Source organism: Heterodontus francisci, chromosome 29 (assembly GCF_036365525.1).
Source record: "Heterodontus francisci isolate sHetFra1 chromosome 29, sHetFra1.hap1, whole genome shotgun sequence".
NCBI lineage: Eukaryota > Metazoa > Chordata > Chondrichthyes > Heterodontiformes > Heterodontidae > Heterodontus > Heterodontus francisci.
The window spans coordinates 29,484,477-29,509,362 of NC_090399.1; the positions used below are offsets into that span (position 1 = coordinate 29,484,477).

At 46.2% G+C, this 24,886-nt stretch overlaps 1 protein-coding gene across 4 annotated transcripts in view; it reads left to right on the forward strand.

The window, feature by feature from the left end:
• atat1 (alpha tubulin acetyltransferase 1) overlaps positions 1–20,555 on the forward strand; it is a 62,705-nt gene extending 42,150 nt beyond the window's left edge. For 3 of the 4 annotated variants that reach the window (XM_068009646.1, XM_068009649.1, XM_068009647.1), the window contains 4 exons: positions 8,377–8,478; positions 12,471–12,577; positions 14,334–14,379; positions 16,203–20,555. In XM_068009646.1, the coding sequence (XP_067865747.1) occupies positions 8,377–8,478; positions 12,471–12,577; positions 14,334–14,379; positions 16,203–16,662 (715 nt within the window). In that variant the 3' untranslated portion in view covers positions 16,663–20,555. The remainder of the gene's footprint in view (positions 1–8,376; positions 8,479–12,470; positions 12,578–14,333; positions 14,380–16,202) is intronic. The other variant, XM_068009648.1, reaches the window with a different exon arrangement.
• Positions 20,556–24,886: the final 4,331 nt, after the last annotated feature.

Consider the following 24,886-nt stretch of genomic DNA (forward strand, 5'->3'; position numbering starts at 1 on the left):
CAGAAGCAGAAGTAGGTGGTCTTGTTGATGGAGAGTAAATTGTAAAGTCTGTTGGGATTCTGTATAGTGGGGATGAGAGGGAAAAGGTTTGGGGTTCTGTACAATGTGTTAATTGGAAGGGATCTGTCAAGGGAAGGGACTGGGACTATTGAATTCAGAACAATGTGAACAAGTGAGGGATTTAATGAGTGTTGATGCTGTACAATGTGAATGAATGGGAAAAGGTTTGCTCTGTTTTATTGGATCAGGACGTATTTATCTGGGCTCATTTATTTCTCTTTTTTTCGTGTGTGTATGTTTGTTGGTATCATTCTGATATAAGTATATACACATTTATATCGGGATTTAGACCTCTGTTAGAAAGCCTGCTCTTTAAGTTCATCTGTTCTCTGGTTTTCTGTCTCTGCTTCCTTCCTTCCCAGCTCCCTCACTCGCTCCCAGCTTTCTTTTCAATGACATTCTCCTGACGTTCAGATTCCCCCCCCACCAACTCCGTTTTCATAGTCTCTCAATGATGTCCAATTCTTCCATTTTTTTTTAAATGAATTTGATTGAAACCTTTTTTTTTTACTTGTAAGGATGGCAACTGTTTATTTTCTACAGATCTCTTGGATGCTTTTTTACTCAATCCTGATTTCTTTTTTTTTTTAGAAAGCCTTATTGTTGACCATGTAGTGTGTCTGCGGATAAATGCTAAAAATCAATGCTTCCCAATAATTGCTTCGGCCATTTTAAAGTTCAAAGTTTTATAAACTAGCTATCCGAGTGACTCAGAGGTCTGTTAGCCACACATACTGGAAAATGGTTCAGCCTCTGCTTAATTAGCTGATCTCATCTGGGTCAGCAGCAGGGATATTACAAGGGCATTAAGGGGAGTGGTGGGAGCTTGAGGGGGTGCAGTTGGGAGGTTGGAAATCAGACTAGGTTCTGCCTCCTGATCGTCGTTCAGTGACTCCAACCTGGAAAAGTACACCTGTGTGTGTGTGAAAGAGAATTGGGCTCTTCTGTGATGGCTCTGCAGTCAATTAGCCTGCCAGCGCTCATCGTCCTTGGCTCATGCTTGAAGAATGGCCACTTGGTTACTGGAAGGGGACAATGTGTAACTGTACTCTTGGGAGAGTCGACACCTTCTGAAGAGCTGTGTGGGGTGGGGGGGGGGGGTGGTGGTGGTGGTTAGTTTTGTTCCTCAGGTAACTGGTTTCATATATTTCCATGGAGAAATCAGGTTGCAGCAATAGTTCCCAAAATGGAGGAACTGTGAATAAGAGGACTTCTTCTGGCTTTGGGTCTAGAAAAATGTAGAATGTGGGCTCCTAAACAGGGAAAGACCCAGGAAGGCCATTGTTGGTGATTAACTGGTTTGAAATTATGACTTGTAAAATGAAAGGCAACTTGGTAAAGGGCAAAGTAGTTTTTGTGAGTGAATAAGTGCGGAATCCGCTCCCTCTCCCTATTTTGTATTACCGCATTGATTTGTTTTGTACAAAAACTGTTTGCAGTTTCCCACTAAGTGGAACCCGCAGTGACTGCTTTTTTGGCATCATCGAAATCATTATGTAGAACAGTGGAAGCACACAGACTATCCAGGTTTGGCACGATGTCTTGTAGGAAGTAAGGGGGAAAACTGATTATCACACATGGTCATCAGCATTATTATCTGCAACCTCACTCATTCTGTACTGGACTTTTTCCTTTAATATCACAGGAGATATCAGCAGCTTATCTGATCTCTCTATATCTTGACCCTCAACAAAAGTATTTTGCATGTAAAAGTGATGTATGGAACCTAGTATTTAATATTCATATAAGTTCCCATCCCTCCACATGGTCAGGATAGAGATAAGAAAAGACAGAACTTTCATTTATGCAGCACATTTCACAACCTAAGGACGTCTCAAAGCGCTCTACAGCCAACCAAATACTTTTTTGCCGGCTTGCGCACAACAAGGTCCCATAAACAACTCGGTGATAAATGATAAATCCATTTTTAATGATGTTGATTGAGGGATAAAAATTGGCCAGCGCACCGGGGAGAATGCCCCATTTTCAAAATAGTGCAGCAGCAACCTTTACAACCCCTCGGCGCTGCACCAAAAGTGTCAGCCTGGAATATGTGCTCCAGTCTTTGTAGTGGGGATTTGAACCCATGACCTTCTTTCTGCCTCAGGCAAGTGTTCTACCCACTGAGCCACGTCTGACACCTCAAAAAAGAAGTTTGCTTTGGATTTAGTCACAAATTGATGGCTCTCTCCTAGAAAAAACAGGAGCTTGACGGCCAGTTTTCTTTAAAAAAAAATCACTACGTTTGTGATTTTGTTGCTCTCCCGTTTAATTTTGAAGCTGGTTGTCATAGGGCTCTTGTGAAACCTGTTCTCCACAAGCTTCTGGTTAGCAGCTGAGGAAGTTGACGCTGATCAGCTCTTTGCTAACTTTTACTTCCCTGTGAATGTCCAGAGATGTCTCGAAGGCAAGGTCTCTGAAGTACAGCCAGCTTTAGGTGCTCTCTATATTAGGTTGCCCATGAGATTTAAACAAAAAGAAATCTGGGAAATTGAAATTGCTGTTATTTTGCTCACGCTAATCGTGGACTCGCCCAAATGAACATAAGCAAAGTAACAGTAATGAAGAAAATAATGGCACTAAAAAAAGACAATTCCCCTGGACCAGATGGTTTCCATCCCCAGGTTTAATAGAAGTAGGTGAGAGCATTGCAGATGCCCTAAGAATTGCAAAATTCTCTCGATTCGGAAACCGTTCCTTTGGATTGGAAAATTGTTTGTCCCTGCACTATTTAAGAAAGGTGAGAGAGGAAGACCATAGAATTAAAGGCCAGTTAGCCTAAAATTGGGAAATTGCTTGAGTCTATAATTAAGGAGAGGGTGACTGAACACCTTGGAAACATTTTCAGTCGATCAGAGAGCCAGCATGAGTTTGTAATGGGGAGGTCACATCTGATGAATCAAATTGACTTTTTTGAAGAGGTGACTGAAGTAGCGGACAGGGAAATGTCTATGGATGTTGTTTATATGGACTTCCAGAAGGCATTTAATGAAGTTCCTCATAAGAGACTGTTAGCTAAAGTTAAAGCTCACGGAACTGAAGGCAAACTATAGGCCTAATTGGGAAATTGGCTGAGTGACAGGAGACAGAGAGTAAGGACAATGAGCAGGCACTGTAATTGGCAGGATTTGACTAGTGGTATCCCACAAGGATCTGTTTTGAGGCCTTAACTATTCACCATATTGATTAACAACCTAGATGATGAGATAGAAAGCCATATAATCAAATTCGCCTGTGATACAGGCATTGGCAGCATTGTAAGCAGTGTAGATGGAAGCATAAAATTACAATGAAACATTAGTAGATTGTGAATGGGCAAAACTGTGGCAAATGGTTTTCAAATTAGGCAAATATGAGGTCATCACTTTGAACCGAAAAAGGATATAACAGGGTACTATCTAAATGGTGAAAAGCTAGAAACTGGATGTCATAAAATAAGAAATAAGAGCAGGAGTAGACCAAGGAGCCTTTGGTAGGGTGGAGTGGGGGTGGTTCCAAGTACAGCGATAATTAAAATGGCATCAGCAGGGACAGAAAATGATCCAAAAGGCTAATGGAATGCTAGCCTTTGTATCTAGAGGATTCGAATACAAGTGGTAGAAGCCATACGTCAGCGATACAAAGCTCAGGTTAGACCACAGCTGGAGCACTGTGAGTAGTTCTGGGCACCACACCTTAGCAAGAATATATTGGCCTTGGAGGGAGTGCAGCTGGAAGTTGGAGCTTTATAGAGTGCGTGCAGCCACTCTCAGATTGGCACCACTGAGGTAATGTCCAAGGGGTATGTTTTAAAGTTGCCAGCCAGGCTACAAATTGGCTTTGTGTGTTGTCCACCCAATAGAGGAACCCTTAACACCCAACCCATGGCATTCTTTCATTGAAGTGATTTCAGTGGATAAGAACAGTGGTGGGTATGTACAAGAGGCGAGTGATTCGCACCAGCTTTATACCTTGACGGCACCCCTCCCCACCCCCATCCCCTCCCTCTGCTAGGGTTTCCAACCCTTTAGGCTTGCCCTGGAGCTTCCAGGAATTAAAGACCAATCCCTGGGACACCAATGTGAACAAACCAGCAGGAAAGAAAATCATGGCGGCATTAGCAAATTGTGAGGTTTTTTTTTGTTTGAACCTTTTTTTTCTGTTATAAAAATAACAGATGGGTTAGAAAGGCTGTTTGACGGACAGTCTAAAACTCATCCAATCATCTAATGAAGGGTTTGTTTGATTTCCGATTGGTGCCCTGCGAATGTGGGTGCGTCAGGTGACCAGTGGTGTGGGAATGGGCAGCTGGGGCAGTTGGAGGAGGGAAGTCATGTGATGACGCCTCCAGGAACACGTCCAACCACAGTTGGGCAACCCTCACCCATCCCCAATGTCTTCATAATGAACATCTGATAGTGATACCACCATTGATCACACCGTAGGGCTGTAAGTGATCAGGGTTGTTTTCGTGCACATGATTTGCATTGACTAAGCTCCACTCTCTGTATTTTGCTGAAGAAATAATCCTGCTTTTATCAGGAGCCATTGGTGCAATTTTGGTCATAAGTTCAATTTGCTGTAGTTGGTAGTAACTCTTTTTAGATAGATTCTGTAGACTGTTTGCTGTAGTACGATGTTGATATTTGCTGAGTAAATAGACATTGCTGTAAAATAGACTGTCAGTGTAAGTCCCACCCCCACCTCCAACCCATTGGCTGAGACGGTGGTGTCAGCAGGCTCTCTGTTCATAATAGTTGGTGCTCTTGACTAATGGGCTGCTTCGCCCATTACCTACAAGGTGGAGAGGAGTATTGGTTGGCATGCTTTTTGCTTACTGCCATCTATTTTGCCTTGAGTAAGTTTTTTAAAAGCACTCCTCCTGTTCTCCACTGGTTTAGCTAAGTCGAGTTGAACTGTTGTGGCTGAAGGCCTCTTCAGCTTAGCCTGGAGGGGACTTTTTTTAATATGGAGGAATGCAAGATACTAAACGGAATAGAAAAGGCAAGTCTGGAACAACATTTTATGTTAGATGACTGCAGGACAAGGTGGTTGCTGTTAGAAACCAGTAAAGAGCAAGCTCCAGACTGATGTCAGGAAGGCATTCTGCACATAGCTATTAATATCAACAAGGCACAAGTCAGGAATGTGATGGAATACTCTCCACTTGCCCAGATATGTGCAGCTGCCACAACCCTTGACAATTTCGACACCATCCTGGATAAAGCAGCCCGCATGATCAGCACCCCATTCACCACCTCAAAACACTCACTCCCTTCACATTGATGCAGTGTGGCTGTAGCGTGTGCCATCTGTAAGATGCACCGCAGCAACTCGTCAAGGCTTCTTGGGCAGCACCTTCCAAACCCATGAAGGATAAGGGTAGCAGGTGCACAGAGAACGCCACCACTTCCAAGTCACACCATACTTACTTGGAGCAGAGAAAGATCCCAGCTTACCTGTGCTGAGTTAGCTAATCTCAGCTGGTGCTGCGATAGTGTCTCTCGGCTGAGGGGTGAGAATCGGATATAATTCCCACTGATTATTCATTGCCCCTCCCTCCTCGGTGAAAAATTGAGCGCGAGGGCCGGATCATGAGAAAGACTGCCCTGCCCGCACCACACCTCTGCGTCAGGCTTGATGGACCAGCTGGCCTTTTCCTCCCCGTTATTTTCGAAACTCGACTGTGTTGAGTTGTTTGCTGGCATGAGGTTTTAGTTAACCCTTTGCAGACGAGGGAGGGGAGAGCAGAGTGAGCAACGTAAGGATATTCGGGAAAGCAAAGAAACATGGTTTCATCTCCTGCTTGGATTTGCATCCTGCCCGACGGGGGCACGGCAGATGTGGCTTGTGATGTGGATAGGAATATTGTACCTGTTGGGTGACCCTTTACCCTTGTGTGGATGTGCGTGTATTCATTCCTGCATGTCTGTAAAGAAATAAGTGATTGAAAGACTCTGCAATGTAGTTTCTATGTTTACAATAAAGCCCTGGATGATTGGACCTCCCACTTAGTGCTGTGTGTTTTCTTTTTGTCCCTTTCTTTCCGACCCTGCTGACCAGTGATTTTGGCTAACAATTCTCTATAGTGTCTGGTGTCGTGCATCATGGTGTCAGTTCCTGTAAATGGTCAGTACCTCTGCTGTTTAAAAGGGAACTATTCACTCATGTCTAGTGTTGCACAGCTCAGAAGTGCCTCAGTGTAAAAGTCCCTGTATGTCCACCATACATAGCAGATGTAAGGGAATAATTTAAGGGAGTTTGCAAGTTCTCCCTGTGACCGCGTGGGTTTCTGCCGGATCCTCCGGTTTCCTGCCACAGCCAAAGACTTGCAGGTTAATAGGTAAATTGGCCATTATAAATTGTCCCTAATTTTGGTAGGTGGTAGGGGAATTGAGGGAAGGTGGGATTGTGAGAGGGTAGTGGGATTAATGTAGGATTAGTATAAATGGGTGGTTGATGGTCGGCATAGACTCGGTGGGCCGAAGGGCCTGTTTCAGTGCTGTATCTCTAAATTAATTAATTAATTCACCGCTGTCTGGTATTGCATAGATCGCGAGTCTCTCAGTTTTAAACTCTTTGTGATAACTACACAGCAGGCATAAGGGAATAATTTACCCCTGTCCAACGACGCAGTACACCTTGTGTGTGTTTATGTGCCTACCTGTCAGCTCCTGCGGCTTGTGCTGTAAAGCAGATCAGGTAAAATACCCATGGTAGGAGCTAGTTCTCAAGTGGGGTAGATCGAATAAGTTGGAAACTGCTGTTTGGAGTTATGCTCAGTGCATGTATCTCCCTTCCTCCATCGCATCTGTAATCTCTGGCTGTGTCACCGGGCAGCCTGCTCGAGTGACTCAACTTGGGCAAATCGTGTCATTTCCACCTCCGCGTTTGATGATAAACTCCTACCCATGAGGTTCAGTTGCTGTTTATTAGTGTGTCTCCGCGGTTCTCCCTCATTCCCGGTCAAAAAGGCAGCCTAGGAACAGACCAGCTCCAACATCCCATCCTCTGGACAGCAGTTTTCTCAGGTACCTTGTCCAAGTGACTATTCTTCCATGTCCGAGACCAGATTGGTTTGTAGAATGTTCAACTGCAGGGTGCATCAAGGCTAACACTGATTCCAACGCTCGTACAACATTCACAAGTTGTGCGCTTTATTGCAGGAGTCCCTGCACAATCCGAGGTGTGAATCTGTCTCGGGACACTAAATGCACACACAATTCTCCCCGCCCCGCCCACCAATTGAACACATCAGATTTTATCCAGACAATTCCTCTTCGCTGACTCCATGGCCAGAAAAAAATATAGGAAAAACCTATCAAAACCCTTCAACATCCTAAAAGTCTCTCTCAACCGTCCTCTTAATCTCCTCTGCTCCACTAAAAATAGCCCAAGGCTCTCCAGGATTATATCCTAATAACTATAGTTTCCCATTCCTAGGATCATCTAATTAATCTGCACTAGTATGCACTGGAACTGTATAAAACACTGGTTAGGCCACAGTTGGAGTATTGCGTCCAGTTCTGGTCACCACATTACAGGAAGGCCATAATTGCTTTGGAGAGAGTACAGAAGGAGATTTACAAGAATGTTGCCAGGATTCGAAAGTTGCAGCTATGAAGAAAGACTGGATCGGCCAGGGTTGTTTTCCTTGGAACTGAGGAGGCTGAGGGGCAACTTAACTGAGGTATACAAAATTATGAGGTCAATTACCAGGGGGCACAGATTTAAGGTGATTGGTGGAAGGATTAGAGGGGACGTGAGGAAAAACGTTTTCACCCAGAGGGCGGTGGGTGTCTGGAATTCACTAACAGGAACGATGGTGGAGGCAGAGACCCTCAATTCATTTAAAAAGGTAGCTGGACATGCACCTGAAGTGCTGCAAAGCTATGGACCAGGTGCCAGAAGGTGGGATTAAATTGGGCAGCTGGTTTCTATTTTTCTATGGTTTTAATATCTTTTTGGTAATGGGATACATAAGACTGGCCCACGGTACTCACCAATGTTTTGTACCAATTTCTTGTCACTTCTTTTAAGGTCCTGTTGAGTTTTGTTTTCTCTTTAACCTTATTTACCTGCCCATGCACCGGATGTTCTCCTGTTCTTTTAACAGATACTTCGTTCCCAATTTGCATCCAATTGTATATAATATATATATATAGTAATTTTACAAATGTAGATTCCTTCATGCATGGGTTGCTGAATATATTTGTGTTACACTTTGGGGGGGGAGGGGCGGAACGTATAAAGAAAAAACGGCCAATCGTTTGCAAGATTGAAAATGCTTCTTAAATACCAGAGCCAGTTCCCCAGTGCTTACTTAATATCCTTTAGATTTAAGCCGAAGAATGTTCCTGGACTTGGAAAACAGCACATCCAACTGACTTCCAACAAACAAGCCCACAGAAGATTTTGTTTTAGCAATGTTTTAGAAGGGTATGTTACTTCACTCCAGCTGTTGCACTGTGAGTGCAAAGCAGTCATTTAAAAAAAAAAATAAGGTGTAAACCAGTGACTTAATGCTGCCTGTCATATGCATATGCACCTGAACTTGACGAGCACTTTCCAATCTGAAAAATTCTCCGGCCAACCATTGAATAAACGCTGATGAACCCCGGCCCTTTTTTTTAAAATTAGACTTTGCGGCCTGAATGGGGGAAAAAAACTTGCATTTATATAGCGCCTTTCGTGGTCTCAGGATATCCCAAAGCACTTCACAGCCAATGAAGTACTTTTAGGAAGTGTAATCGCTGCTGTAATGTAGGAAGCTCGGCAACCAAGCTGCACGTCAGCAAGATCCCACAGCGACAATATGATCATGTGCAAAGAATGCCCAATGTACCGACCATCAATTTGAAGAATCCAGAGCAGGCTTAAAGAGAGACGCAAACCCCTAAACGAGCAGCAGAATAATACATTGTGGGGCGGCACAGTGGCGCAGTGGTTAGCACCGCAGCCTCACAGCGCCAGGGACCCGGGTTCGATTCTGGGTACTGCCTGTGTGGAGTTTGCAAGTTCTCCCTGTGTCTGCGTGGGTTTCCTCCGGGTGCTCCGGTTTCCTCCCACAAGCCAAAAGACTTGCAGGTTGGTAGGTAAATTGGCCGTTATAAATTGTCACCAGTATAGGTAGGTGGTAGGGAAATATAGGGACAGGTGGGGATGTTTGGTAGGAATATGGGATTAGTATAAATGGGTGGTTGATGGTCGGCACAGACTCGGTGGGCCGAAGGGCCTGTTTCAGTGCTGTATCTCTAATCTAAAAAAAACCACATGGTCTAATGCTTCTGTTTTTGTGAAACAGCACATCCTCTGACTTGCAGTGACTGGACGATCCGTGGATCCAGTAGCATGTGCATAATACAACACTGTTTGGAGACACGTCACACTTCAGTCATCATAACACTTTGTTTTAAAATGTGACAAAGTGCATAAAATATGAAAAAAAGGGAGGAAAGAAAGTCAGCAATTAGCCTCTAATTGACCTTGGTACTCTTTTCCACAATTAAACTCAAATTGACTTTGGTGCGCTTTGCAACAATTAGCCTCGAACTGACCTTGGTTGTCTGCCTTTTTGCAACAATTTAACTTTGTGGGCTTCGCAGGGCAGAATAAATTAAGCGTAGCTGTCCCGTTGCAGCCAAATAACACATTGTGTACAACATGTTGCAAAATTCCCGTCCTTTCGAGGGGGGGGGGGTGCAAGAGTCATGTCCTCCTTTGTGTGGTGAGCAGTGCCACGGGAGGTTGGTTAGTTTTTAAAAAGTAAAGTCCTGCTGTTACCCTTCTGCTGCCAAAAGGCTTTAATTCAGCTTTTTGAGTTTATTTGGATCATTGCTTTTGCCTCTGTCTCATCCATAGCTTCATTAGTTTGACATTCTCATTGTTTTGTTCCCACCCTTCCCATCATTTTCCACTTGGTTTCCGCACGTTCCATTTTCCTTTGCCTTTTTTCCTGCCGACATTCCACTCTTTTCTCCTCCTCCTTCCCCCCCCCCCCACCTCCACCTCCCCACCCTATCTTCTCCGTCCCCCCCTCCACCTACCCACCCTATCTTCTCCTTCCCCCCACCCCCTTCCACCTCCCCACCCTATCTTCTCCTTCCCCCCTCCACCTGCCCACCCTATCTTCTCCTTCCCCCACCGCCCCACCCTATCTTCTCCTTCCCCCCACCACCTGCCCACCCTATCTTCTCCTTCCCCCACCTCCCCACCCGATCTTCTCCTTCCCCCCCCCTCCACCTCCCCACCCTATCTTCTCCTTTTCCCCCCCCTCCACCTCCCCACCCTATCTTCTCCTTCCCCCCACCCCCCTCCACCTCCCCACCCTATCTTCTCCTTCCCCCCACCCCCTTCCACCTCCCCACCCTATCTTCTCCTTCCCCCCTCCACCTGCCCACCCTATCTTCTCCTTCCCCCACCGCCCCACCCTATCTTCTCCTTCCCCCCTCCACCTGCCCACCCTATCTTCTCCTTCCCCCACCTCCCCACCCGATCTTCTCCTTCCCCCCCCCTCCACCTCCCCACCCTATCTTCTCCTTCCCCCCCTCCACCTCCCCACCCTATCTTCTCCTTTCCCCCCTCCACCTCCCCACCCTATCTTCTCCTTTCCCCCCTCCACCTCCCCACCCTATCTTCTCCTTCCCCCCTCCACCTCCCCACCCTATCTTCTCCTTCCCCCCTCCACCTCCCCACCCTATCTTCTCCTTCCCCCCTCCACCTCCCCACCCTATCTTCTCCTTCCCCCCTCCACCTCCCCACCCTATCTTCTCCTTCCCCCCTCCACCTCCCCACCCTATCTTCTCCTTCCCCCCCTCCACCTGCCCACCCTATCTTCTCCTTCCCCCCCTCCACCTGCCCACCCTATCTTCTCCTTCCCCCACCTCCCCACCCTATCTTCTCCTTCCCCCACCTCCCCACCCTATCTTCTCCTTCCCCCCCACTCCCCTCCACCTCCCCACCCTACCTTCTCCTTCCACCACCTGCCCACCCTATCTTCTCCTTCCCCCACCTCCCCACCCTATCTTCTCCTTCCCCCCCCTCCACCTCCCCACCCTATCTTCTCCTTCCCCCACCTCCCCACCCTATCTTCTCCTTCCCCCCCCCACTCCCCTCCACCTCCCCACCCTACCTTCTCCTTCTCCCCTCCACCTGCCCACCCTATCTTCTCCTTTCTCCACCTCCCCACCCTATCTTCTCCTTCCCCCCTCCACCTGCCCACCCTATCTTCTCCTTCCCCCACCTCCCCACCCTATCTTCTCCTTCCCCCACCTCCCCACCCTATCTTCTCCTTCCCCCCCCCCTCCACCTCCCCACCGTGTCTTCTCCTTCCCCCACCCCCCCTCCACCTCCCCACCGTGTCTTCTCCTTCCCCCACCCCCCCTCCACCTCCCCACCGTATCTTCTCCTTCCCCCACCCCCCCACCCTATCTTCTCCTTCCCCCCCTCCACCTCCCCACCCTATTTTCTCCTTCCCCCCCCTCCACCTCCCCACCCTATTTTCTCCTTCCCCCCCCCCCTCCACCTGCCCACCCTATCTTCTCCTTCCCCCACCTCCCCACCCTATCTTCCCCTTTCTCACCCCCCCCTTCACCTGCCCACCCTATCTTCTCCTTCCCCCACCTCCACCTACCCACCCGATCTTCTCCTTCCCCCACCTCCACCTACCCACCCGATCTTCTCCGTCCCCCCCTCCACCTCCCCACCCGATCTTCTCCGTCCCCCCCTCCACCTCCCCACCCGATCTTCTCCGTCCCCCCCTCCACCTCCCCACCACCTCCCCACCCTATCTTCTCCTTCCCCCCCCCTCCACCTCCCCATCCTATCTTCTCCTTCCCCCCCCCCCCTCCACCTCCCCACCCTATCTTCTTCTTTCCCCCCCCCCTCCACCTCCCCACCCTATCTTCTTCTTCCCCCCCCCCTCCTCCTACCCACCCTATCTTCTTCTTTCCCCCCCCCCTCCACCTCCCCACCCTATCTTCTCCGTCCCCCCCTCCACCTCCACCTACCCGCCCTATCTTCTCCTTCTCCCCCACCTCCCCACCCTATCTTCTCCTTCTCCCCCACCTCCCCACCCTATCTTCTCCTTCTCCCCCCCCCCCTCCACCTACCCACCCTATCTGCTCCTTCCCCCCGTCCACCTACCCACCCTATCTTCTCCTCCTCCGCCCCCGCTCCTCCTACCCCCCCTATCTTCCCCGTCCCCCCTCCACCTACCCACCCTATCTTCTCCGTTCCCCCCCCTCCACCTACCCTATCTTCACCTTTTCACCCCTCCACCTACCCACCATATCTTCTTTCCCAAATTCCGTACTTTCCCATTTCCTTGCCCTCATCCCAATCTTTCTCCCCCCCCCACGTTCCCTCCTCCAAACTCTCCTCCCTTTACCGCTTCCCTGCTTTCTTTTTTTGCTTGTCTTTCTTTGGAGTAGCACGCCTGAGCAGCAGGGAATGGTTGCCATGGGGAGCATGTACAGTCGCTACAAGAAGAATAGCCCTCAGTCTCCGGAAAACGTAGCTGACAGGCCAAGGCCAGCAGGTGAGCTGTTTAATTACTTGCATTTTAAGAAGCTGTTTTTCATTGTGGTTTCTCGACCTTTGTGCATTTCTTGGGCGCGAGATTTTTTTTAAGCTATGTTTAGCACAGCGGGTTGCTGCTTCCTCCCTCTCTGCCTGTGAGTGTCGAGAGTTAGGCAGCTGGTGCCTTCACACCTTTCTCAGTGCTGTGAAGCTGCTCATGCTAATTTTAACGGGTGGGTGGGGGGAAGGGAGATTAGTGTTGTGCAAAGCAGAGAGCCAACTGGGAAGTGAGCGTTTGATAGAGTGGGTGGAACGGCTTGGGGAGTTCATGCCAGAATTGATGATGGGATTGGGAAGGGATTAATGGGTTATCTGACATTAATAGTGCATGTCTTTCGAGAGGGAGTAGATCTTTTTTTTTTTCAGAGACCAGAGGATGAGCTGGAGCTTTGAGCCACTTTGCCAGTCTGAGACAAGTGCATGAATCAGAGACCCTTGGAGATGGTAAACCCAGTTTACAGTGGCACTGAGCAAAATAGGTAACTGGAGGTTTTAAAGCCAGGTAGTTTGAGACGGTTAAGAGGTATGGTTCTGGGCTAGTGATCCAGAGGTGTGAGTTCATGCCCCACAATAGCAAATTGAATTCTGGTAATCTGAGAACAATTTTTTTTTGAAGTTTTAAGGTGACAGTATTGACCACCCCCAAACCACAGGGCACCACGGGGTCAGCGGGCGTGTCAGACGAGCGGTTCGCTCAAGTCCAGTGGCTGAAGGGTCGATAACTGGAGGGCACAGATTTAAGCTGATTGGCAAAAGAAACAAAGGCGAAAAGAGGGAAAATTTGTTTTTTCACACAACGAGTGGGTTAGGATAGGGAATGCACAGTCTGATAGGATGGTAGGTAGCCTTGAAAAGGGAATTGGATGAGTACTTGAAGGGGCAAAAAAAGTCACAGGGATTTTGGGAGATCTGGGGAGTGGGTCTAACTGAATTGCTCTTCGATAGAGCCAGCACAGAATCGACGGACCGATCAGCCTCCTGTGCAGTTGCTATTCTATGGTTCGAAGTCCCTGTCTGCTTCTTCCATTGTTTTAGGCAGATGAGAATATTCTGTGGATCTGTTCCAAAAACAAAGGAAAAGCGGGGACTTCTCTCGGTGTTCCGGCCAACATTCCTTTCTCAACCAAACACGCACACACACCCCTAAATAGTATAGAAGCATTTTAGTGGAAGCTAGATTAATACACGAGGGAGAAAGGAATAGAAGGATATGCTAGTAGAGTGAGGTGAATTGGAGTGTGAGGCAGAAACACTGGCACAGTCCAGTTGGACCAGGTGTCCTGTTCCTTTTCTCTAAGCTCAATGTGATTCTATTTCTACGGACAACATTGTAACAGAAATAGTTTGCCACATTATTGCTGCCGCCTCCTTGTCATGCTGGTGTCAGATTTATAAAACTTGTTCAGAGTGAGCTAGATTAATTTTGGGCGTTTTTATCCAATATCTATTTCAAAATATCTCTCTTTGCAATTGCGGCTGTAGTGTAGAACAGTGCGGTAGGTAACCAATGCCATCAGAAAGCTGATTAAAGTGGTCGTTCATCTCGCCGCCGTTTGCCTGCTTAACGACAGCAGCCACACTTTGAAGTAATTCATGGTATGCAGAGAAGCGAGAGAGCTGTGATGAGCAAATCATTTTTCTTTTGCCATTGCCGTGTGGAGAGCGGGAGGGGAGGAACTTGTAAACCCAAGCGTAATGGAAGTTTCTTTTTCCAGGTTCTGACCAGGACTCGCCAGGGCAGACTGAACAGCCGGAACTCGGGTGAGCAACAAACATCTCCCTCTGTCCTTCCCCAGCCATCTGGGGCGATGTCCCTCTGTTCGTTAACGCCCCACACCCCTCCGCTCACATACTGCCGTTAAGAAATGGTTTGTGCATGCGGCGCCATCCCCCCACATCCCCACTGACACTCTTGGCCTACAATTTCATGGTAAATACCTGATTCTCTCATCACACAGGCCAGCTCTTGGTCTGTGCTGAGTTATCTCGGACAGGATGCAACAGGAGGACCAACTAGGGCTGTAACTCGTCGGCCTGGATTCCAGCTCCTGACCACTGTCAGGTGGCCTGGAAGTGTGGATGTGTGGGTCTCAGGCCAGTTGGACCCTGCGGTGGTCAGTCAGCCTGACTAGGAAGAATGGGCAAGTGGGAGGTCGGACACCCTTGGAACCTTGGTCAACGATGGAGGCAGACAAGGTCATTTTTAACCCAAGTATCCAGGTGGGAATCCCACAGGATCAGGTGGAATGCTAGGTTTACAGCCTGTCCAATATTACTGTCCACTGACTTCATTGAGATTAAAATTGGAACAGGGCGTGAAGTCAGCATTGCACCCAATCCCATCAGTTTCCAACCCCCATTGCCGTGCAGAGAGGACAAAATGGGTAAAGTGGGGGGGGTGGTGGTTGCGGGGAAACTGGATAAAAGAAGAAAGTTGCATTTTATGGGTGTTGGTTTGTGTGAGCAGCTCAGCCCATCTGTACTGACCGGTCAGCGTCTCAGTCAGCTCTCACTGACCAACAGGAAGGTGCAGAGGTCACGGTGCTTCAGTCGTGAATCATGCCGTTGTAGCTCCCCAGGGGTTTGTTCAGTGAGCGGTTGAGTCGTTAAATATCCCCATTCTACCCTTGGCTTGTGCTGAGTTTGCTGATTCTAGTCAATGAAGCTGGAAAGCAGTTGGCCTCAGCGCTGTTACGGAAGGAGAAAAGTGAATCTGTATTTCACAGTTCAATCCTGACCAAAGTGGGATGCATTTAAAGAAAAGCTAGATAAACACAGCGGGGGAGAAAGGAACAGATGGTTATATTGATCGGGTGAGATGAAGTAGGTGTGGGAGGAGACTCATGTGGAGCTCAAACAAGTTTGGAGACCCTAGTTTGACCGCCCTGGAGTGTTGTGTCCAATTCTGCACGCAACACTTTTGGAAAGATGTTGAAGGCTTTGGAGAAAGTACACAGGAGATTTCTGAAAATGGTTCCGAGGATGAGGGATTACAGTTAATTGGGTAGATTGGGGAAGCTGAGGTCATTCTCCTTGGAGCAGAGAAGGCTAAGAGGAGATTTGATAGAGGTGTTCAAAATCATGAAGGGTTTAGACAACAAATAGAGAAACTGTTTCCAGTGAAGGGTCGATAACCAGAGGGCACAAATTTAAGGTGATTGACAAAAGAACCAGAGGCAACATGAGGAAAAACTTTGTTACACAGGATTTGGAATGTACCGCCTGATGAGGGAATTGGACAAATAGTCGAAGGAGAAAAGTAATCGCAGGGTTATGGAGAAAGTGTGGGGGAGTGGGACGAGCTGGATTGCTCTTTGAAAGAGCTGGCACAGACTTGATGGACTGAATGGCCTCCTCCCTCTGTGCTGTACCATTCTGTGAAACACTGGCATGGACCAGTTGGGCTAAATGGCCTGTTTCTGTCCTATACATTCGATGTAATTGGATGAATGCAAAACAGTTGCACCTTGTAGCCTTCAAGGGTCCCACACGCACCAAAACTGTCACAGCAGAACAATACATTGTGCAGCACCTGGTCTCCTGATTAACTTAGGGCCACCTATGTGCTTTGTCTTTTAATTCAGAGCAATGGATTCCCTGACCAGCGAGTTGGACCAGGCAACTCACTGCGTGCCTCCTTTGGATCTGAAGGGCCTGACGTGCGACTCCGACCTGCATTGGAACCGGGCACCGCCATCTGCAAAAGATTCCGAGCCCCCACCAGCACCCAGAGTGCCTGAGCAACCCGTCCCAGGACAGCGAGCCCAGATAGAGGTAGCTCCTCTCGCCAAGGACCCTCAGGAGGCAGCCCCCGGGCTCAGGAAGCCGGAGGAACGTCCTGCGGAAAGGCTGCTCGCCGAGGGAGGGGTGAGAGATAATGACGGGAAGGATCCAGCAGTCCAGCGGCCCCGGAAGGAGGAAGAGGCGGCCCAGCAGTCTGGGAAGGAGCGAAGCACTGCCATTCGCTGGGCTGAGCTGGGCGTTCCCGTCAACGCTCAGTGGATACGATACAAGCACGAGTTCAGGAATACCAGACCCTGGTGAATCCTGGGTTGCCTGAAATATCATTGTGCTGCCTTTTCCCTGCCAGTAACAGCACCTTCCCCTCCACACCCTCTCCTGCATGCAAATTTGTGTCATCATTTTTAAAAGGGGAAAGTATGAGGGAAGGGAAGAAAAGCAGTTGTTTCATGTTGGTTTTCTTCTGATCAGGCACTTATGATCTCCTTCCCTCACCGACAGCAATTGATCTATAGCTGACATCAGGATGTGCCTATTATTAACAGCAGTTGACATGTCATGACCTTACAGGTCCCACTTTTGAAGCACAAAACATTGTGCATTGTGTAGAGTCACACCAGTGTCAACACCATACAACCTGCTTAGCGCTGTGAGCAATGCCACAGGAGATCTGCCAGTGCCCCCAATACTGAAAGTGAGGCTGGATGGAGTGGGAGGTAAACCAATAGAGCAAAGAACCAACACCTTATGGCTTGGCAAAGTCATCTACTGAGGGATCGGCCATCAGTTAACCAGCCTTCACGTTCCTCGCTACAGATGTATTATCACCATCCCACTAACACCCATCCATTAGGATATTGGCTTGCATATGATGGCCGCAGTTGAGTGGGGGAGAATGCTAGCTTCCATCAATAGGCATACCAACTCTGGGGGCCATCAGTGAGCCAGGGGTAGGCTGGGTAACCATCAACAGGGCCCTGGAGCACTATAACCCTGAATTGTTTGTGTAACGGGTTATCGAGTCTGCCACGGAGGATCCAGTCTTGTCCTTATTTCCCATTGGCAGGCGCATGAGTCTGAATAGACAAGGTGGTTAGGCACTTAATGATTGTACAATTGCTTTACGAGCATAGCCTTAAAGCAACTCTTCAGAGGAGCTCACTGGGCAAAAACTAGGGCGATCTAGGAGGGGAATGAGTCACTGGGTAGGTCACCAAAAAGTGGCCAACAGCCCAAACATGGGTATGATGTCAGCAAATGACAGTTACCATCTGAAGAGGAGCATATTATTGCCCTGACCAAGTCATTTTACAGAGATCATATAAGGAATGTATAATTTCATCATGGCTATTGGCAAAATCTTATCAACAAGGCACATCAAACCAGCTCCTGTACTTGATTGCAATATGTTGCCGTTTCTAAGTTTTATCTCCCCCATTTGTGATTCTGGGGCTAACTAGCGTGTTTAACCCTGAAAGGATTGATTGATGGATATAAAATCAGAGAGTATAGTCACCAAGTGCAACTGATCAGTCTTCAGATTTTAAAGTGAAAGCAAAGATTTGTTTTTTTTTTAAAAAAAGAACTCTCTCTAATGCCTGAAGTGTCAATAACAAGAGGGCACAGATTTAAGGTGATTGGCAAAAGAACCAGAAGCGGAATGAAGATCTTTTTTACACAAAGAGTGGTTAGGATTTGGAATGCACTGCCTGATAGGGTGGTATGTACAGATTCAATAGTAACCTTACAAGGGGAATTGAATAAATAGTTGAAGGAGTTGGCTCTCGGCATTACCATGAGCCTGTTTAAAATGATCCTGGCGCTTGAATTGTGGGACTGCTATCTGGAATGTACTTGCTTCTACCCAGTCAGAAATGAGTGGGTTCAGGTTCCAAACCAAGGGCTTGGGCTGATATTTAAAGCGCAGTAGCAAGGTGCTATCCTTAGAGAGGGCATTCCACTCCAAAAGAACGTTAAAACGCTTCAAATTCGCTCTGTGAAGTGCTTTGAGCCATTTCAGTGACACGATTAGGCGTTCTATTAGTTGCGGTCTTTCTGCGTTTTAACCAGTAGCCTTTAGCCAAGTTCAACACTGAGTGGAACTGCCCCAGTTTAGTACACCTGATCTTGGTGCATGTCTTTCTCCGGGTCTGTGGAGCTGCTGATCAATGCCTTTGGCATCTGTTTCATGCCAAATTTCACCAGCATAGCTAACCAAAGTTTGCTGCCTTGCTTAGCTTGTGCTGCCTTTTGTGACCAGAAGAGTGTGAGAGCTCTGGGTATAACTGCTTGTAAACCAAACCTGGGACAGTAACCGGGCCAGGTATCTTTCTGCACAGCGTAAGGTTTTCCCCTTCAACAGAATGCTTTCATTTTACTGGACAACGGTCTTTCAGAAATCACAAGGGTAGGTGATTGGGATTGAACTGTTTCACTCTGGTGATTTCCAAATAAGGAGCAAGGAAGCTGTGCGATTCTGCAGAGAGGAGCCTGAAGGAACCACTTCACCGTGTGCAGTGACACTAACAGACCTGTTTTTGCACAGCAGCCTCAAACCATTCCTAGGCTGCTATAAAATGAGGGATGCCACTGCAACTTTGTCACTGTGTGAACAATTTAAAATGCTGCTGTACTAAACTTTGTATATTTTTAAATGTAAATATCTACCTAATGGAATCTATACTGTGCCATCATACTGCCTTGACTGCTACAATATTGCATTGGGGGCGTGGTGTGTAAGGAACTTTTGAAAAATTATTACAGAGTGTGAGGTGAAGATGTAATAGGTCTTGCTGCATCTCTGCAAAACTTTTCCCACTGACACCCAGTTCTAATCCTTAACATTATTCCCTTTAGAAATTCTATCTTAACTTTCATTGCCACCTTAAAATTCCATTTGGCTCCTAATGGTGACATTGAATGTACAGCACAGAAATGGGCCATTCTAGTCTATGCCAGTATTTATGTTGCACACAAGCTTCCTTCCAACCCAACTTCCTCTCGGCCTATCACCATGTCCTCCTATGTCTTTCTCCCTCACCTGTTTCTCGAGCTTCCTCTTAAGTACATCAATGCTATTTACCTCAACTACTCCCATGTTGTAGCCAGTGCCACATTCTCACCACTCTCTGGGTAAAGAATTTTTTCCTGAAATTCCCTACTGGAAATAATTGTATAATCACTAATTTAAATGTGAGTATAAATAATTAATTCTTAACAAAGGCTGATAATGTTGAGGTTGCAAAATAGTCCATTAAAGATGGCGAAGCAGTAAAAGATTGTTGCAATATATCCTGGGCTGTTGTACTGAGCACTTTGTCCTTGTAAGTCAGTTCCTCTGTCGGACATGCTCAGTACAGCTGATGTTCAAGAGGCCTCTCCCATATAATTTACCCTCTCATCACACCCTTCATTATAACCTGGGTGGCCATGTGGCCTTACTAGGCCGATCTCTCATAGAATCTAATATATTAGAAGTTGCTTATAGCATGCATAACGTGCAACACTTTATGTAACGCCCATTGCACTTTGTTGAAAATGTTCCTATTATAAAGTACTGTCGCCTCCCACTCACTGTGAGTAGAGGCACGGGAGATCTGCTCGTGGGCATTGTTTATGGCTACCTCATTAGGCAATATCCATATACAATAACCCACCACCTATAACCTGCTTTTACAGTGGCTTCCACAGCCTTATAACAGAGTCTCTTATGTAGGCAAAGTGCACATACTAAGGAAACTTCTACCATATACTAATTATTACTAAGTTCTCATTTTTGTCTAGCTTTTTATTTATCTTATTTTATATGCAAGGGATTCCATTGTGAAATGGTTAATATGTTCTGTGGACACAGCTTGGACCACAGTCATGTTTTACATTGGGTAGGAATGCTGTGCTATCAAAAGTGAAGTTGGGACGTCTGCCATTCAAATCGGACAATCCTGCTCACCCTTAGTGTTTTCTGCATGTGCATAAAAGCATAGCAATGCATTTTTATCTTTAGTACCTTGGGTCTGTAATGGCATCACACACAAGCCTCCCCCTCTTCGCCCCCCCCCCCCCCCCCTCAATCTCTACAATACATTGTAGTCCTGATGGTAAAATGTAATTAACTTTTGCCTGTTAAATTATTAACTAACTTGGTAAATCTAACACTGAGATCTTTTGGTGTAATCATTACTGAGAACAAAAAGTATGTAATAAAAATATTTTTGTATGCAGTGCTATCTTCGTTTCATCTGTGTCTTTGATTCTTCAGCAAGTTGTGAAGAAAGCAAAGTTCTTGTCCTGTCTCCAATAGGGAAAATCTCTAATATGTATTTTATATAGAGTGAATGTGAATTCAAAATTGGCTTCAGACACCTGTAGCTAGAGAGTTGCACTGATCTGGTTTTCAGCTTTATTTCAATTCTTGACATTGGCAAGGAACCTTACCCATTGTTTGCAGGTAGCAGACAATCATGGGTACTTGCTCACAAATTTCCATTCTCTCCAGGATGAAAATTGTGGTTAGGGCTCCCGTGATGTTAAGGTAAGTGCTGGCAGTGGGCAAAGTTCCTTGCCACCATCATGGTATTTGGAAAATTTAAGCTTGCCATTTCACCTGCCGTGTACCCATCACACCAGAAAGGCTACAAAAGAGGATGGTGACGGGGTAATTTAACCTAACAGGCAGGAAACGGATGGGATCTGGTTGAACAATAGCGCAGATTCAGCAGAATGATAGCGGATCTCTAGCGTAACATTATGAGGAAAGGTAGCATAGTCTGGATTTATGTTTAATTATTGAGAATTTGACACCTGAGATTGATGGGTTTTTGTAAGGCAAGGGTATTTGAGGGTTATGGAACCAAGGCAGGTAGATGGAAGTTGAGATACAGATGAAGCATGATCTAATTGAATGACAACAGGATCAAGGGGCCGGATAGCCTCCTCCTGTGTCAAAATAGCGTGGGCACTGATGTGCACTCAAAACAGAGAAGAGATAAGCATTAAGAGATTTGTGAGTGAGGGTCCCAGTTAATTCAGCCTATGACTCTATACAGAATAACATTACCAAATTGAACTTCAGTTCAACCTTTGGGGAAGTAACATTTACTGCAGGGTTTTTGAATTGCTGCACAACCGCTTCAGGTGAGAGACAGAAAGAACTGGAGCAGGAAAGCCTGTCACTATCAATCAGCAGTAAAACACTTGGTTTACATGAGTAGATCCAATGTGCAATACAGATTAATATGTTGTGACACACACAATGTAATGTGACCAGAAGACTGAGCAAAAAATTGAACATTGATGGAATTCCTCAGGACTGTAGTTCAAGCAAAGATGTACTGAAATTACGAACTGAGGAAGGAAAATGCACCAAGTGAGGACTTAAATGGCTGAATTAGTTTAGAGGCCATATTTTCTAGAAATGGTTTGAGACAATTTAAAGGAGATTTCAAGTCAAATGGCAGAGTGAGTCAACCATTGTGCAGCTGCACCAAGGGGAAGGCAGGGGCCCCACAACATTTGGCCATCAGCCAGCATCCTGTGAATTTGTGAGAGTATGGATCAACAAATCATTTTTTTAATTTGTTCATGGGAAGTGGATGTCACTGGTAACGCCAGCATAGGAACATAAGATATAGGAGCAGGAGTAGACCATACGACCCCTCGAGCCTGCTCCTCCATTCAATACAATCATGGCTGATATACCTCAACTCCACTTTCTTGCCACTTCCCCCTATCCCTAGAGATCAAAAACCTATCTACCCCATCCTTGAATATATTCAATGATGGAGCATCCATAAGCCTCTGGAGTAAAGAATTATAAAGATTAACAACCCTCTGAATGAAGAAAGTTCTCCTCATTGACCCCTTATCCTGAGACAGTGCTCTCACTTCTAGATTCCCCAGCCAGGAGAAACAACCTCTCGGTATCGACCTTGTCAAGCCCCTTCAGAATCTTATATGTTTCAATGCAATCACCTCTCATTCTTCTGTACTCCAGAAAGTGTAGGCCCAATTTAATTAACCTCCCACCATAAGAAAACCCTCTCATTTCAGGAACCAAGCTAGTGAATCCTTACTGTACCAAGGCAAGTATATCCTTCCTTAGATATGGAGACCCAAAATTGCACACAATACTTCAGGCAATTGTAGCAATACTTTGTTTTCTTGTACTCCAGTCCCTTTGCAATAAATATAATTTGCCTTCCTAATTGCTTGCTGTACCTTCATGCTAACTTTATTTTCCTTGTATGAGTACACCCAAGTCTCTGAATATTAACATTTATGTTTCACACCTTTAAAAAAAAATTCTGCTTTTCTATTCTTTTTACCAAAGTAAATAACCTCATGCTTCCTACATTAAACACCATCTGCCACCTTGTTGCCCATTCACTTAACCTGCCTATATCTCTGCAGCCTCTTTGTGTCCTCCTCGGAGCTTGCATTCCCACATTAACTTTGAGTTGTTAGCAAACTTGGGTACATTACTCTCAGGCTGTTTGTCTAAATCATTAATATAGATTGTAGATAGCTGAGGCCCCCAGCTCTGATCCTTGCGGCACACTGCTGGATACAGCCTCCCAACTTGAAAAATGCCCCATTTATCCCTATTCTGCTTTTGTTTGTTAACCACTCCTCCATCCATGCTAATATATTATCCCCATAAGCCTTTCTCTTGCATATTAACCTTTTGTGTGGCACCTTATCAAATGACTTTTGGAAATCCACGTATACTACAGCTACTAGTTCCACTTTTTCTACCCGACAATTACATCCTCAAAAACTCTAATTTGTCAAGCATGATTTCCCTTAAATCCATGTTATCTGGTCATACTAGAATTTTTAAGTGCATTGTTAACACTTCCTGGACAATAGATGCACTTCCTTAACAATTAAGACCCATGATATATTACCCCTCCCTAGTTGCCTCTTGAGAAGATGATGGTGAGTCACCTTCTTGAACCGCTGCAGTCCATGTGGCGAAGGTACATCCAGAGTGCTATTCGGGAGGGAGTTTCAGGATTTTTACCCAGTGACATTGAAGGAACAGTGATATATGTCCAAGTTGGGATGATGTGTGATTTGGAGGGGCAAACAGTGGCTGGGAAACAGATCTGCACCAATGTAGGATCAGCGCACACTGGCGACACTGTTCAGGCGTAATGGCTTCAAATTACAGGCCAGGTGGTTAGACCATCTGGTGGTAGGGAGTCTGTTGCATCACTCTGGGAAACACAAAAGTGTGCAGAGTATTAGAAAAGCCACCCAGGCTATAGCTGTACAGGCAGCCTAGGTAGTAAGAACACAAACATAAGAAAAAGGAGCAGGAGTGCACCATATGGCCCCTTGATTCTGGTCCACAAATACAAAAGACTGCTTGGAGATAAGGAGAGTGCACTGAGCTTGAAACCTAACCTGCGCTCATTTTATTTCCAGGGCATGAGATATGAGTCCACACCACATTTGTCCCCAACTGGGCAGAGCTGTGTTTGTGTCTCCTTAAGAGGTAGGATACAAGGAGGTCACATTATTGCTACATTAGTTGGGAGCAGGAGTTTTCTGGTGTGAAGAGTTCTGCTGGAAAGACTGCCACTACACAGACTGGGGCGCAACTAGCAGAGTACTTGCATACCTTTGTGCCACTGACACCAGGCAAACCTGGCTATGCAAGGTCAGTCGGCTGAACAGCAAATGCAAGCAAAAGAATACCATTTAAGTGACACTGACATCTCAAATCAAATAACATACAAGCATAAAGTGGGGGAGGTGATAGCTACAAGGGCAATGCATGTCAAGTTTCTACATGCCCAATTCGGTGCTATAACCGGACACATTTGTCTGCATTTTCCACACCAAATAGATGTGACTTTCAGATTACAGCACAATGAAAGAAATACATTCTGAAGAGGTTTGAACCATACAGTCCGATTCAACCTGTATTATCACCAATTTGTGGTGTATTTCAGCTTCTGTGCAATTACTTTGTAAAAAAAAATCTATCCGTTTTAGCCTGAATATAGTGGTCTGAGTGTGATGTTCATCACTATTGTAGGCAGACAAGACAGTGTGGGAGGCAATCCATTTAGGCTCCAGTAGATTGTCCAGCTTACCCACCAACTACATCTGCCATACTCCTCACACTCCATAAGACATCAAGTTTGCGACATAAATACAGATTAATCAAACTCACCTACCAAAGAAAGCTGGAATACTGAAGGACAGCAAATAACATCTATGCAGTTTAGCATCACAAAATACCCTTTGTGCAAGAAACTGGTTAACTCTTATGTGCTTGCTTGAAACATTATAAATAGATCATACATCTAAATGTAGTTCTCCTTCCCGTCCCCAGATTCCAAAACTAGTTCTCCAGACAGTTCAAATGATCAATGGGCCAAACAGCCTCCTTCTACACCAAAATGGCAAACGCTAGGAGCTGTCTTACATCTGGGAGAAAAATCAGAGGTTAATTTGTAAAACTGCACCACACATAACAGACACTCCCATTTCATTTTCACTGCTTCACACAGCCACT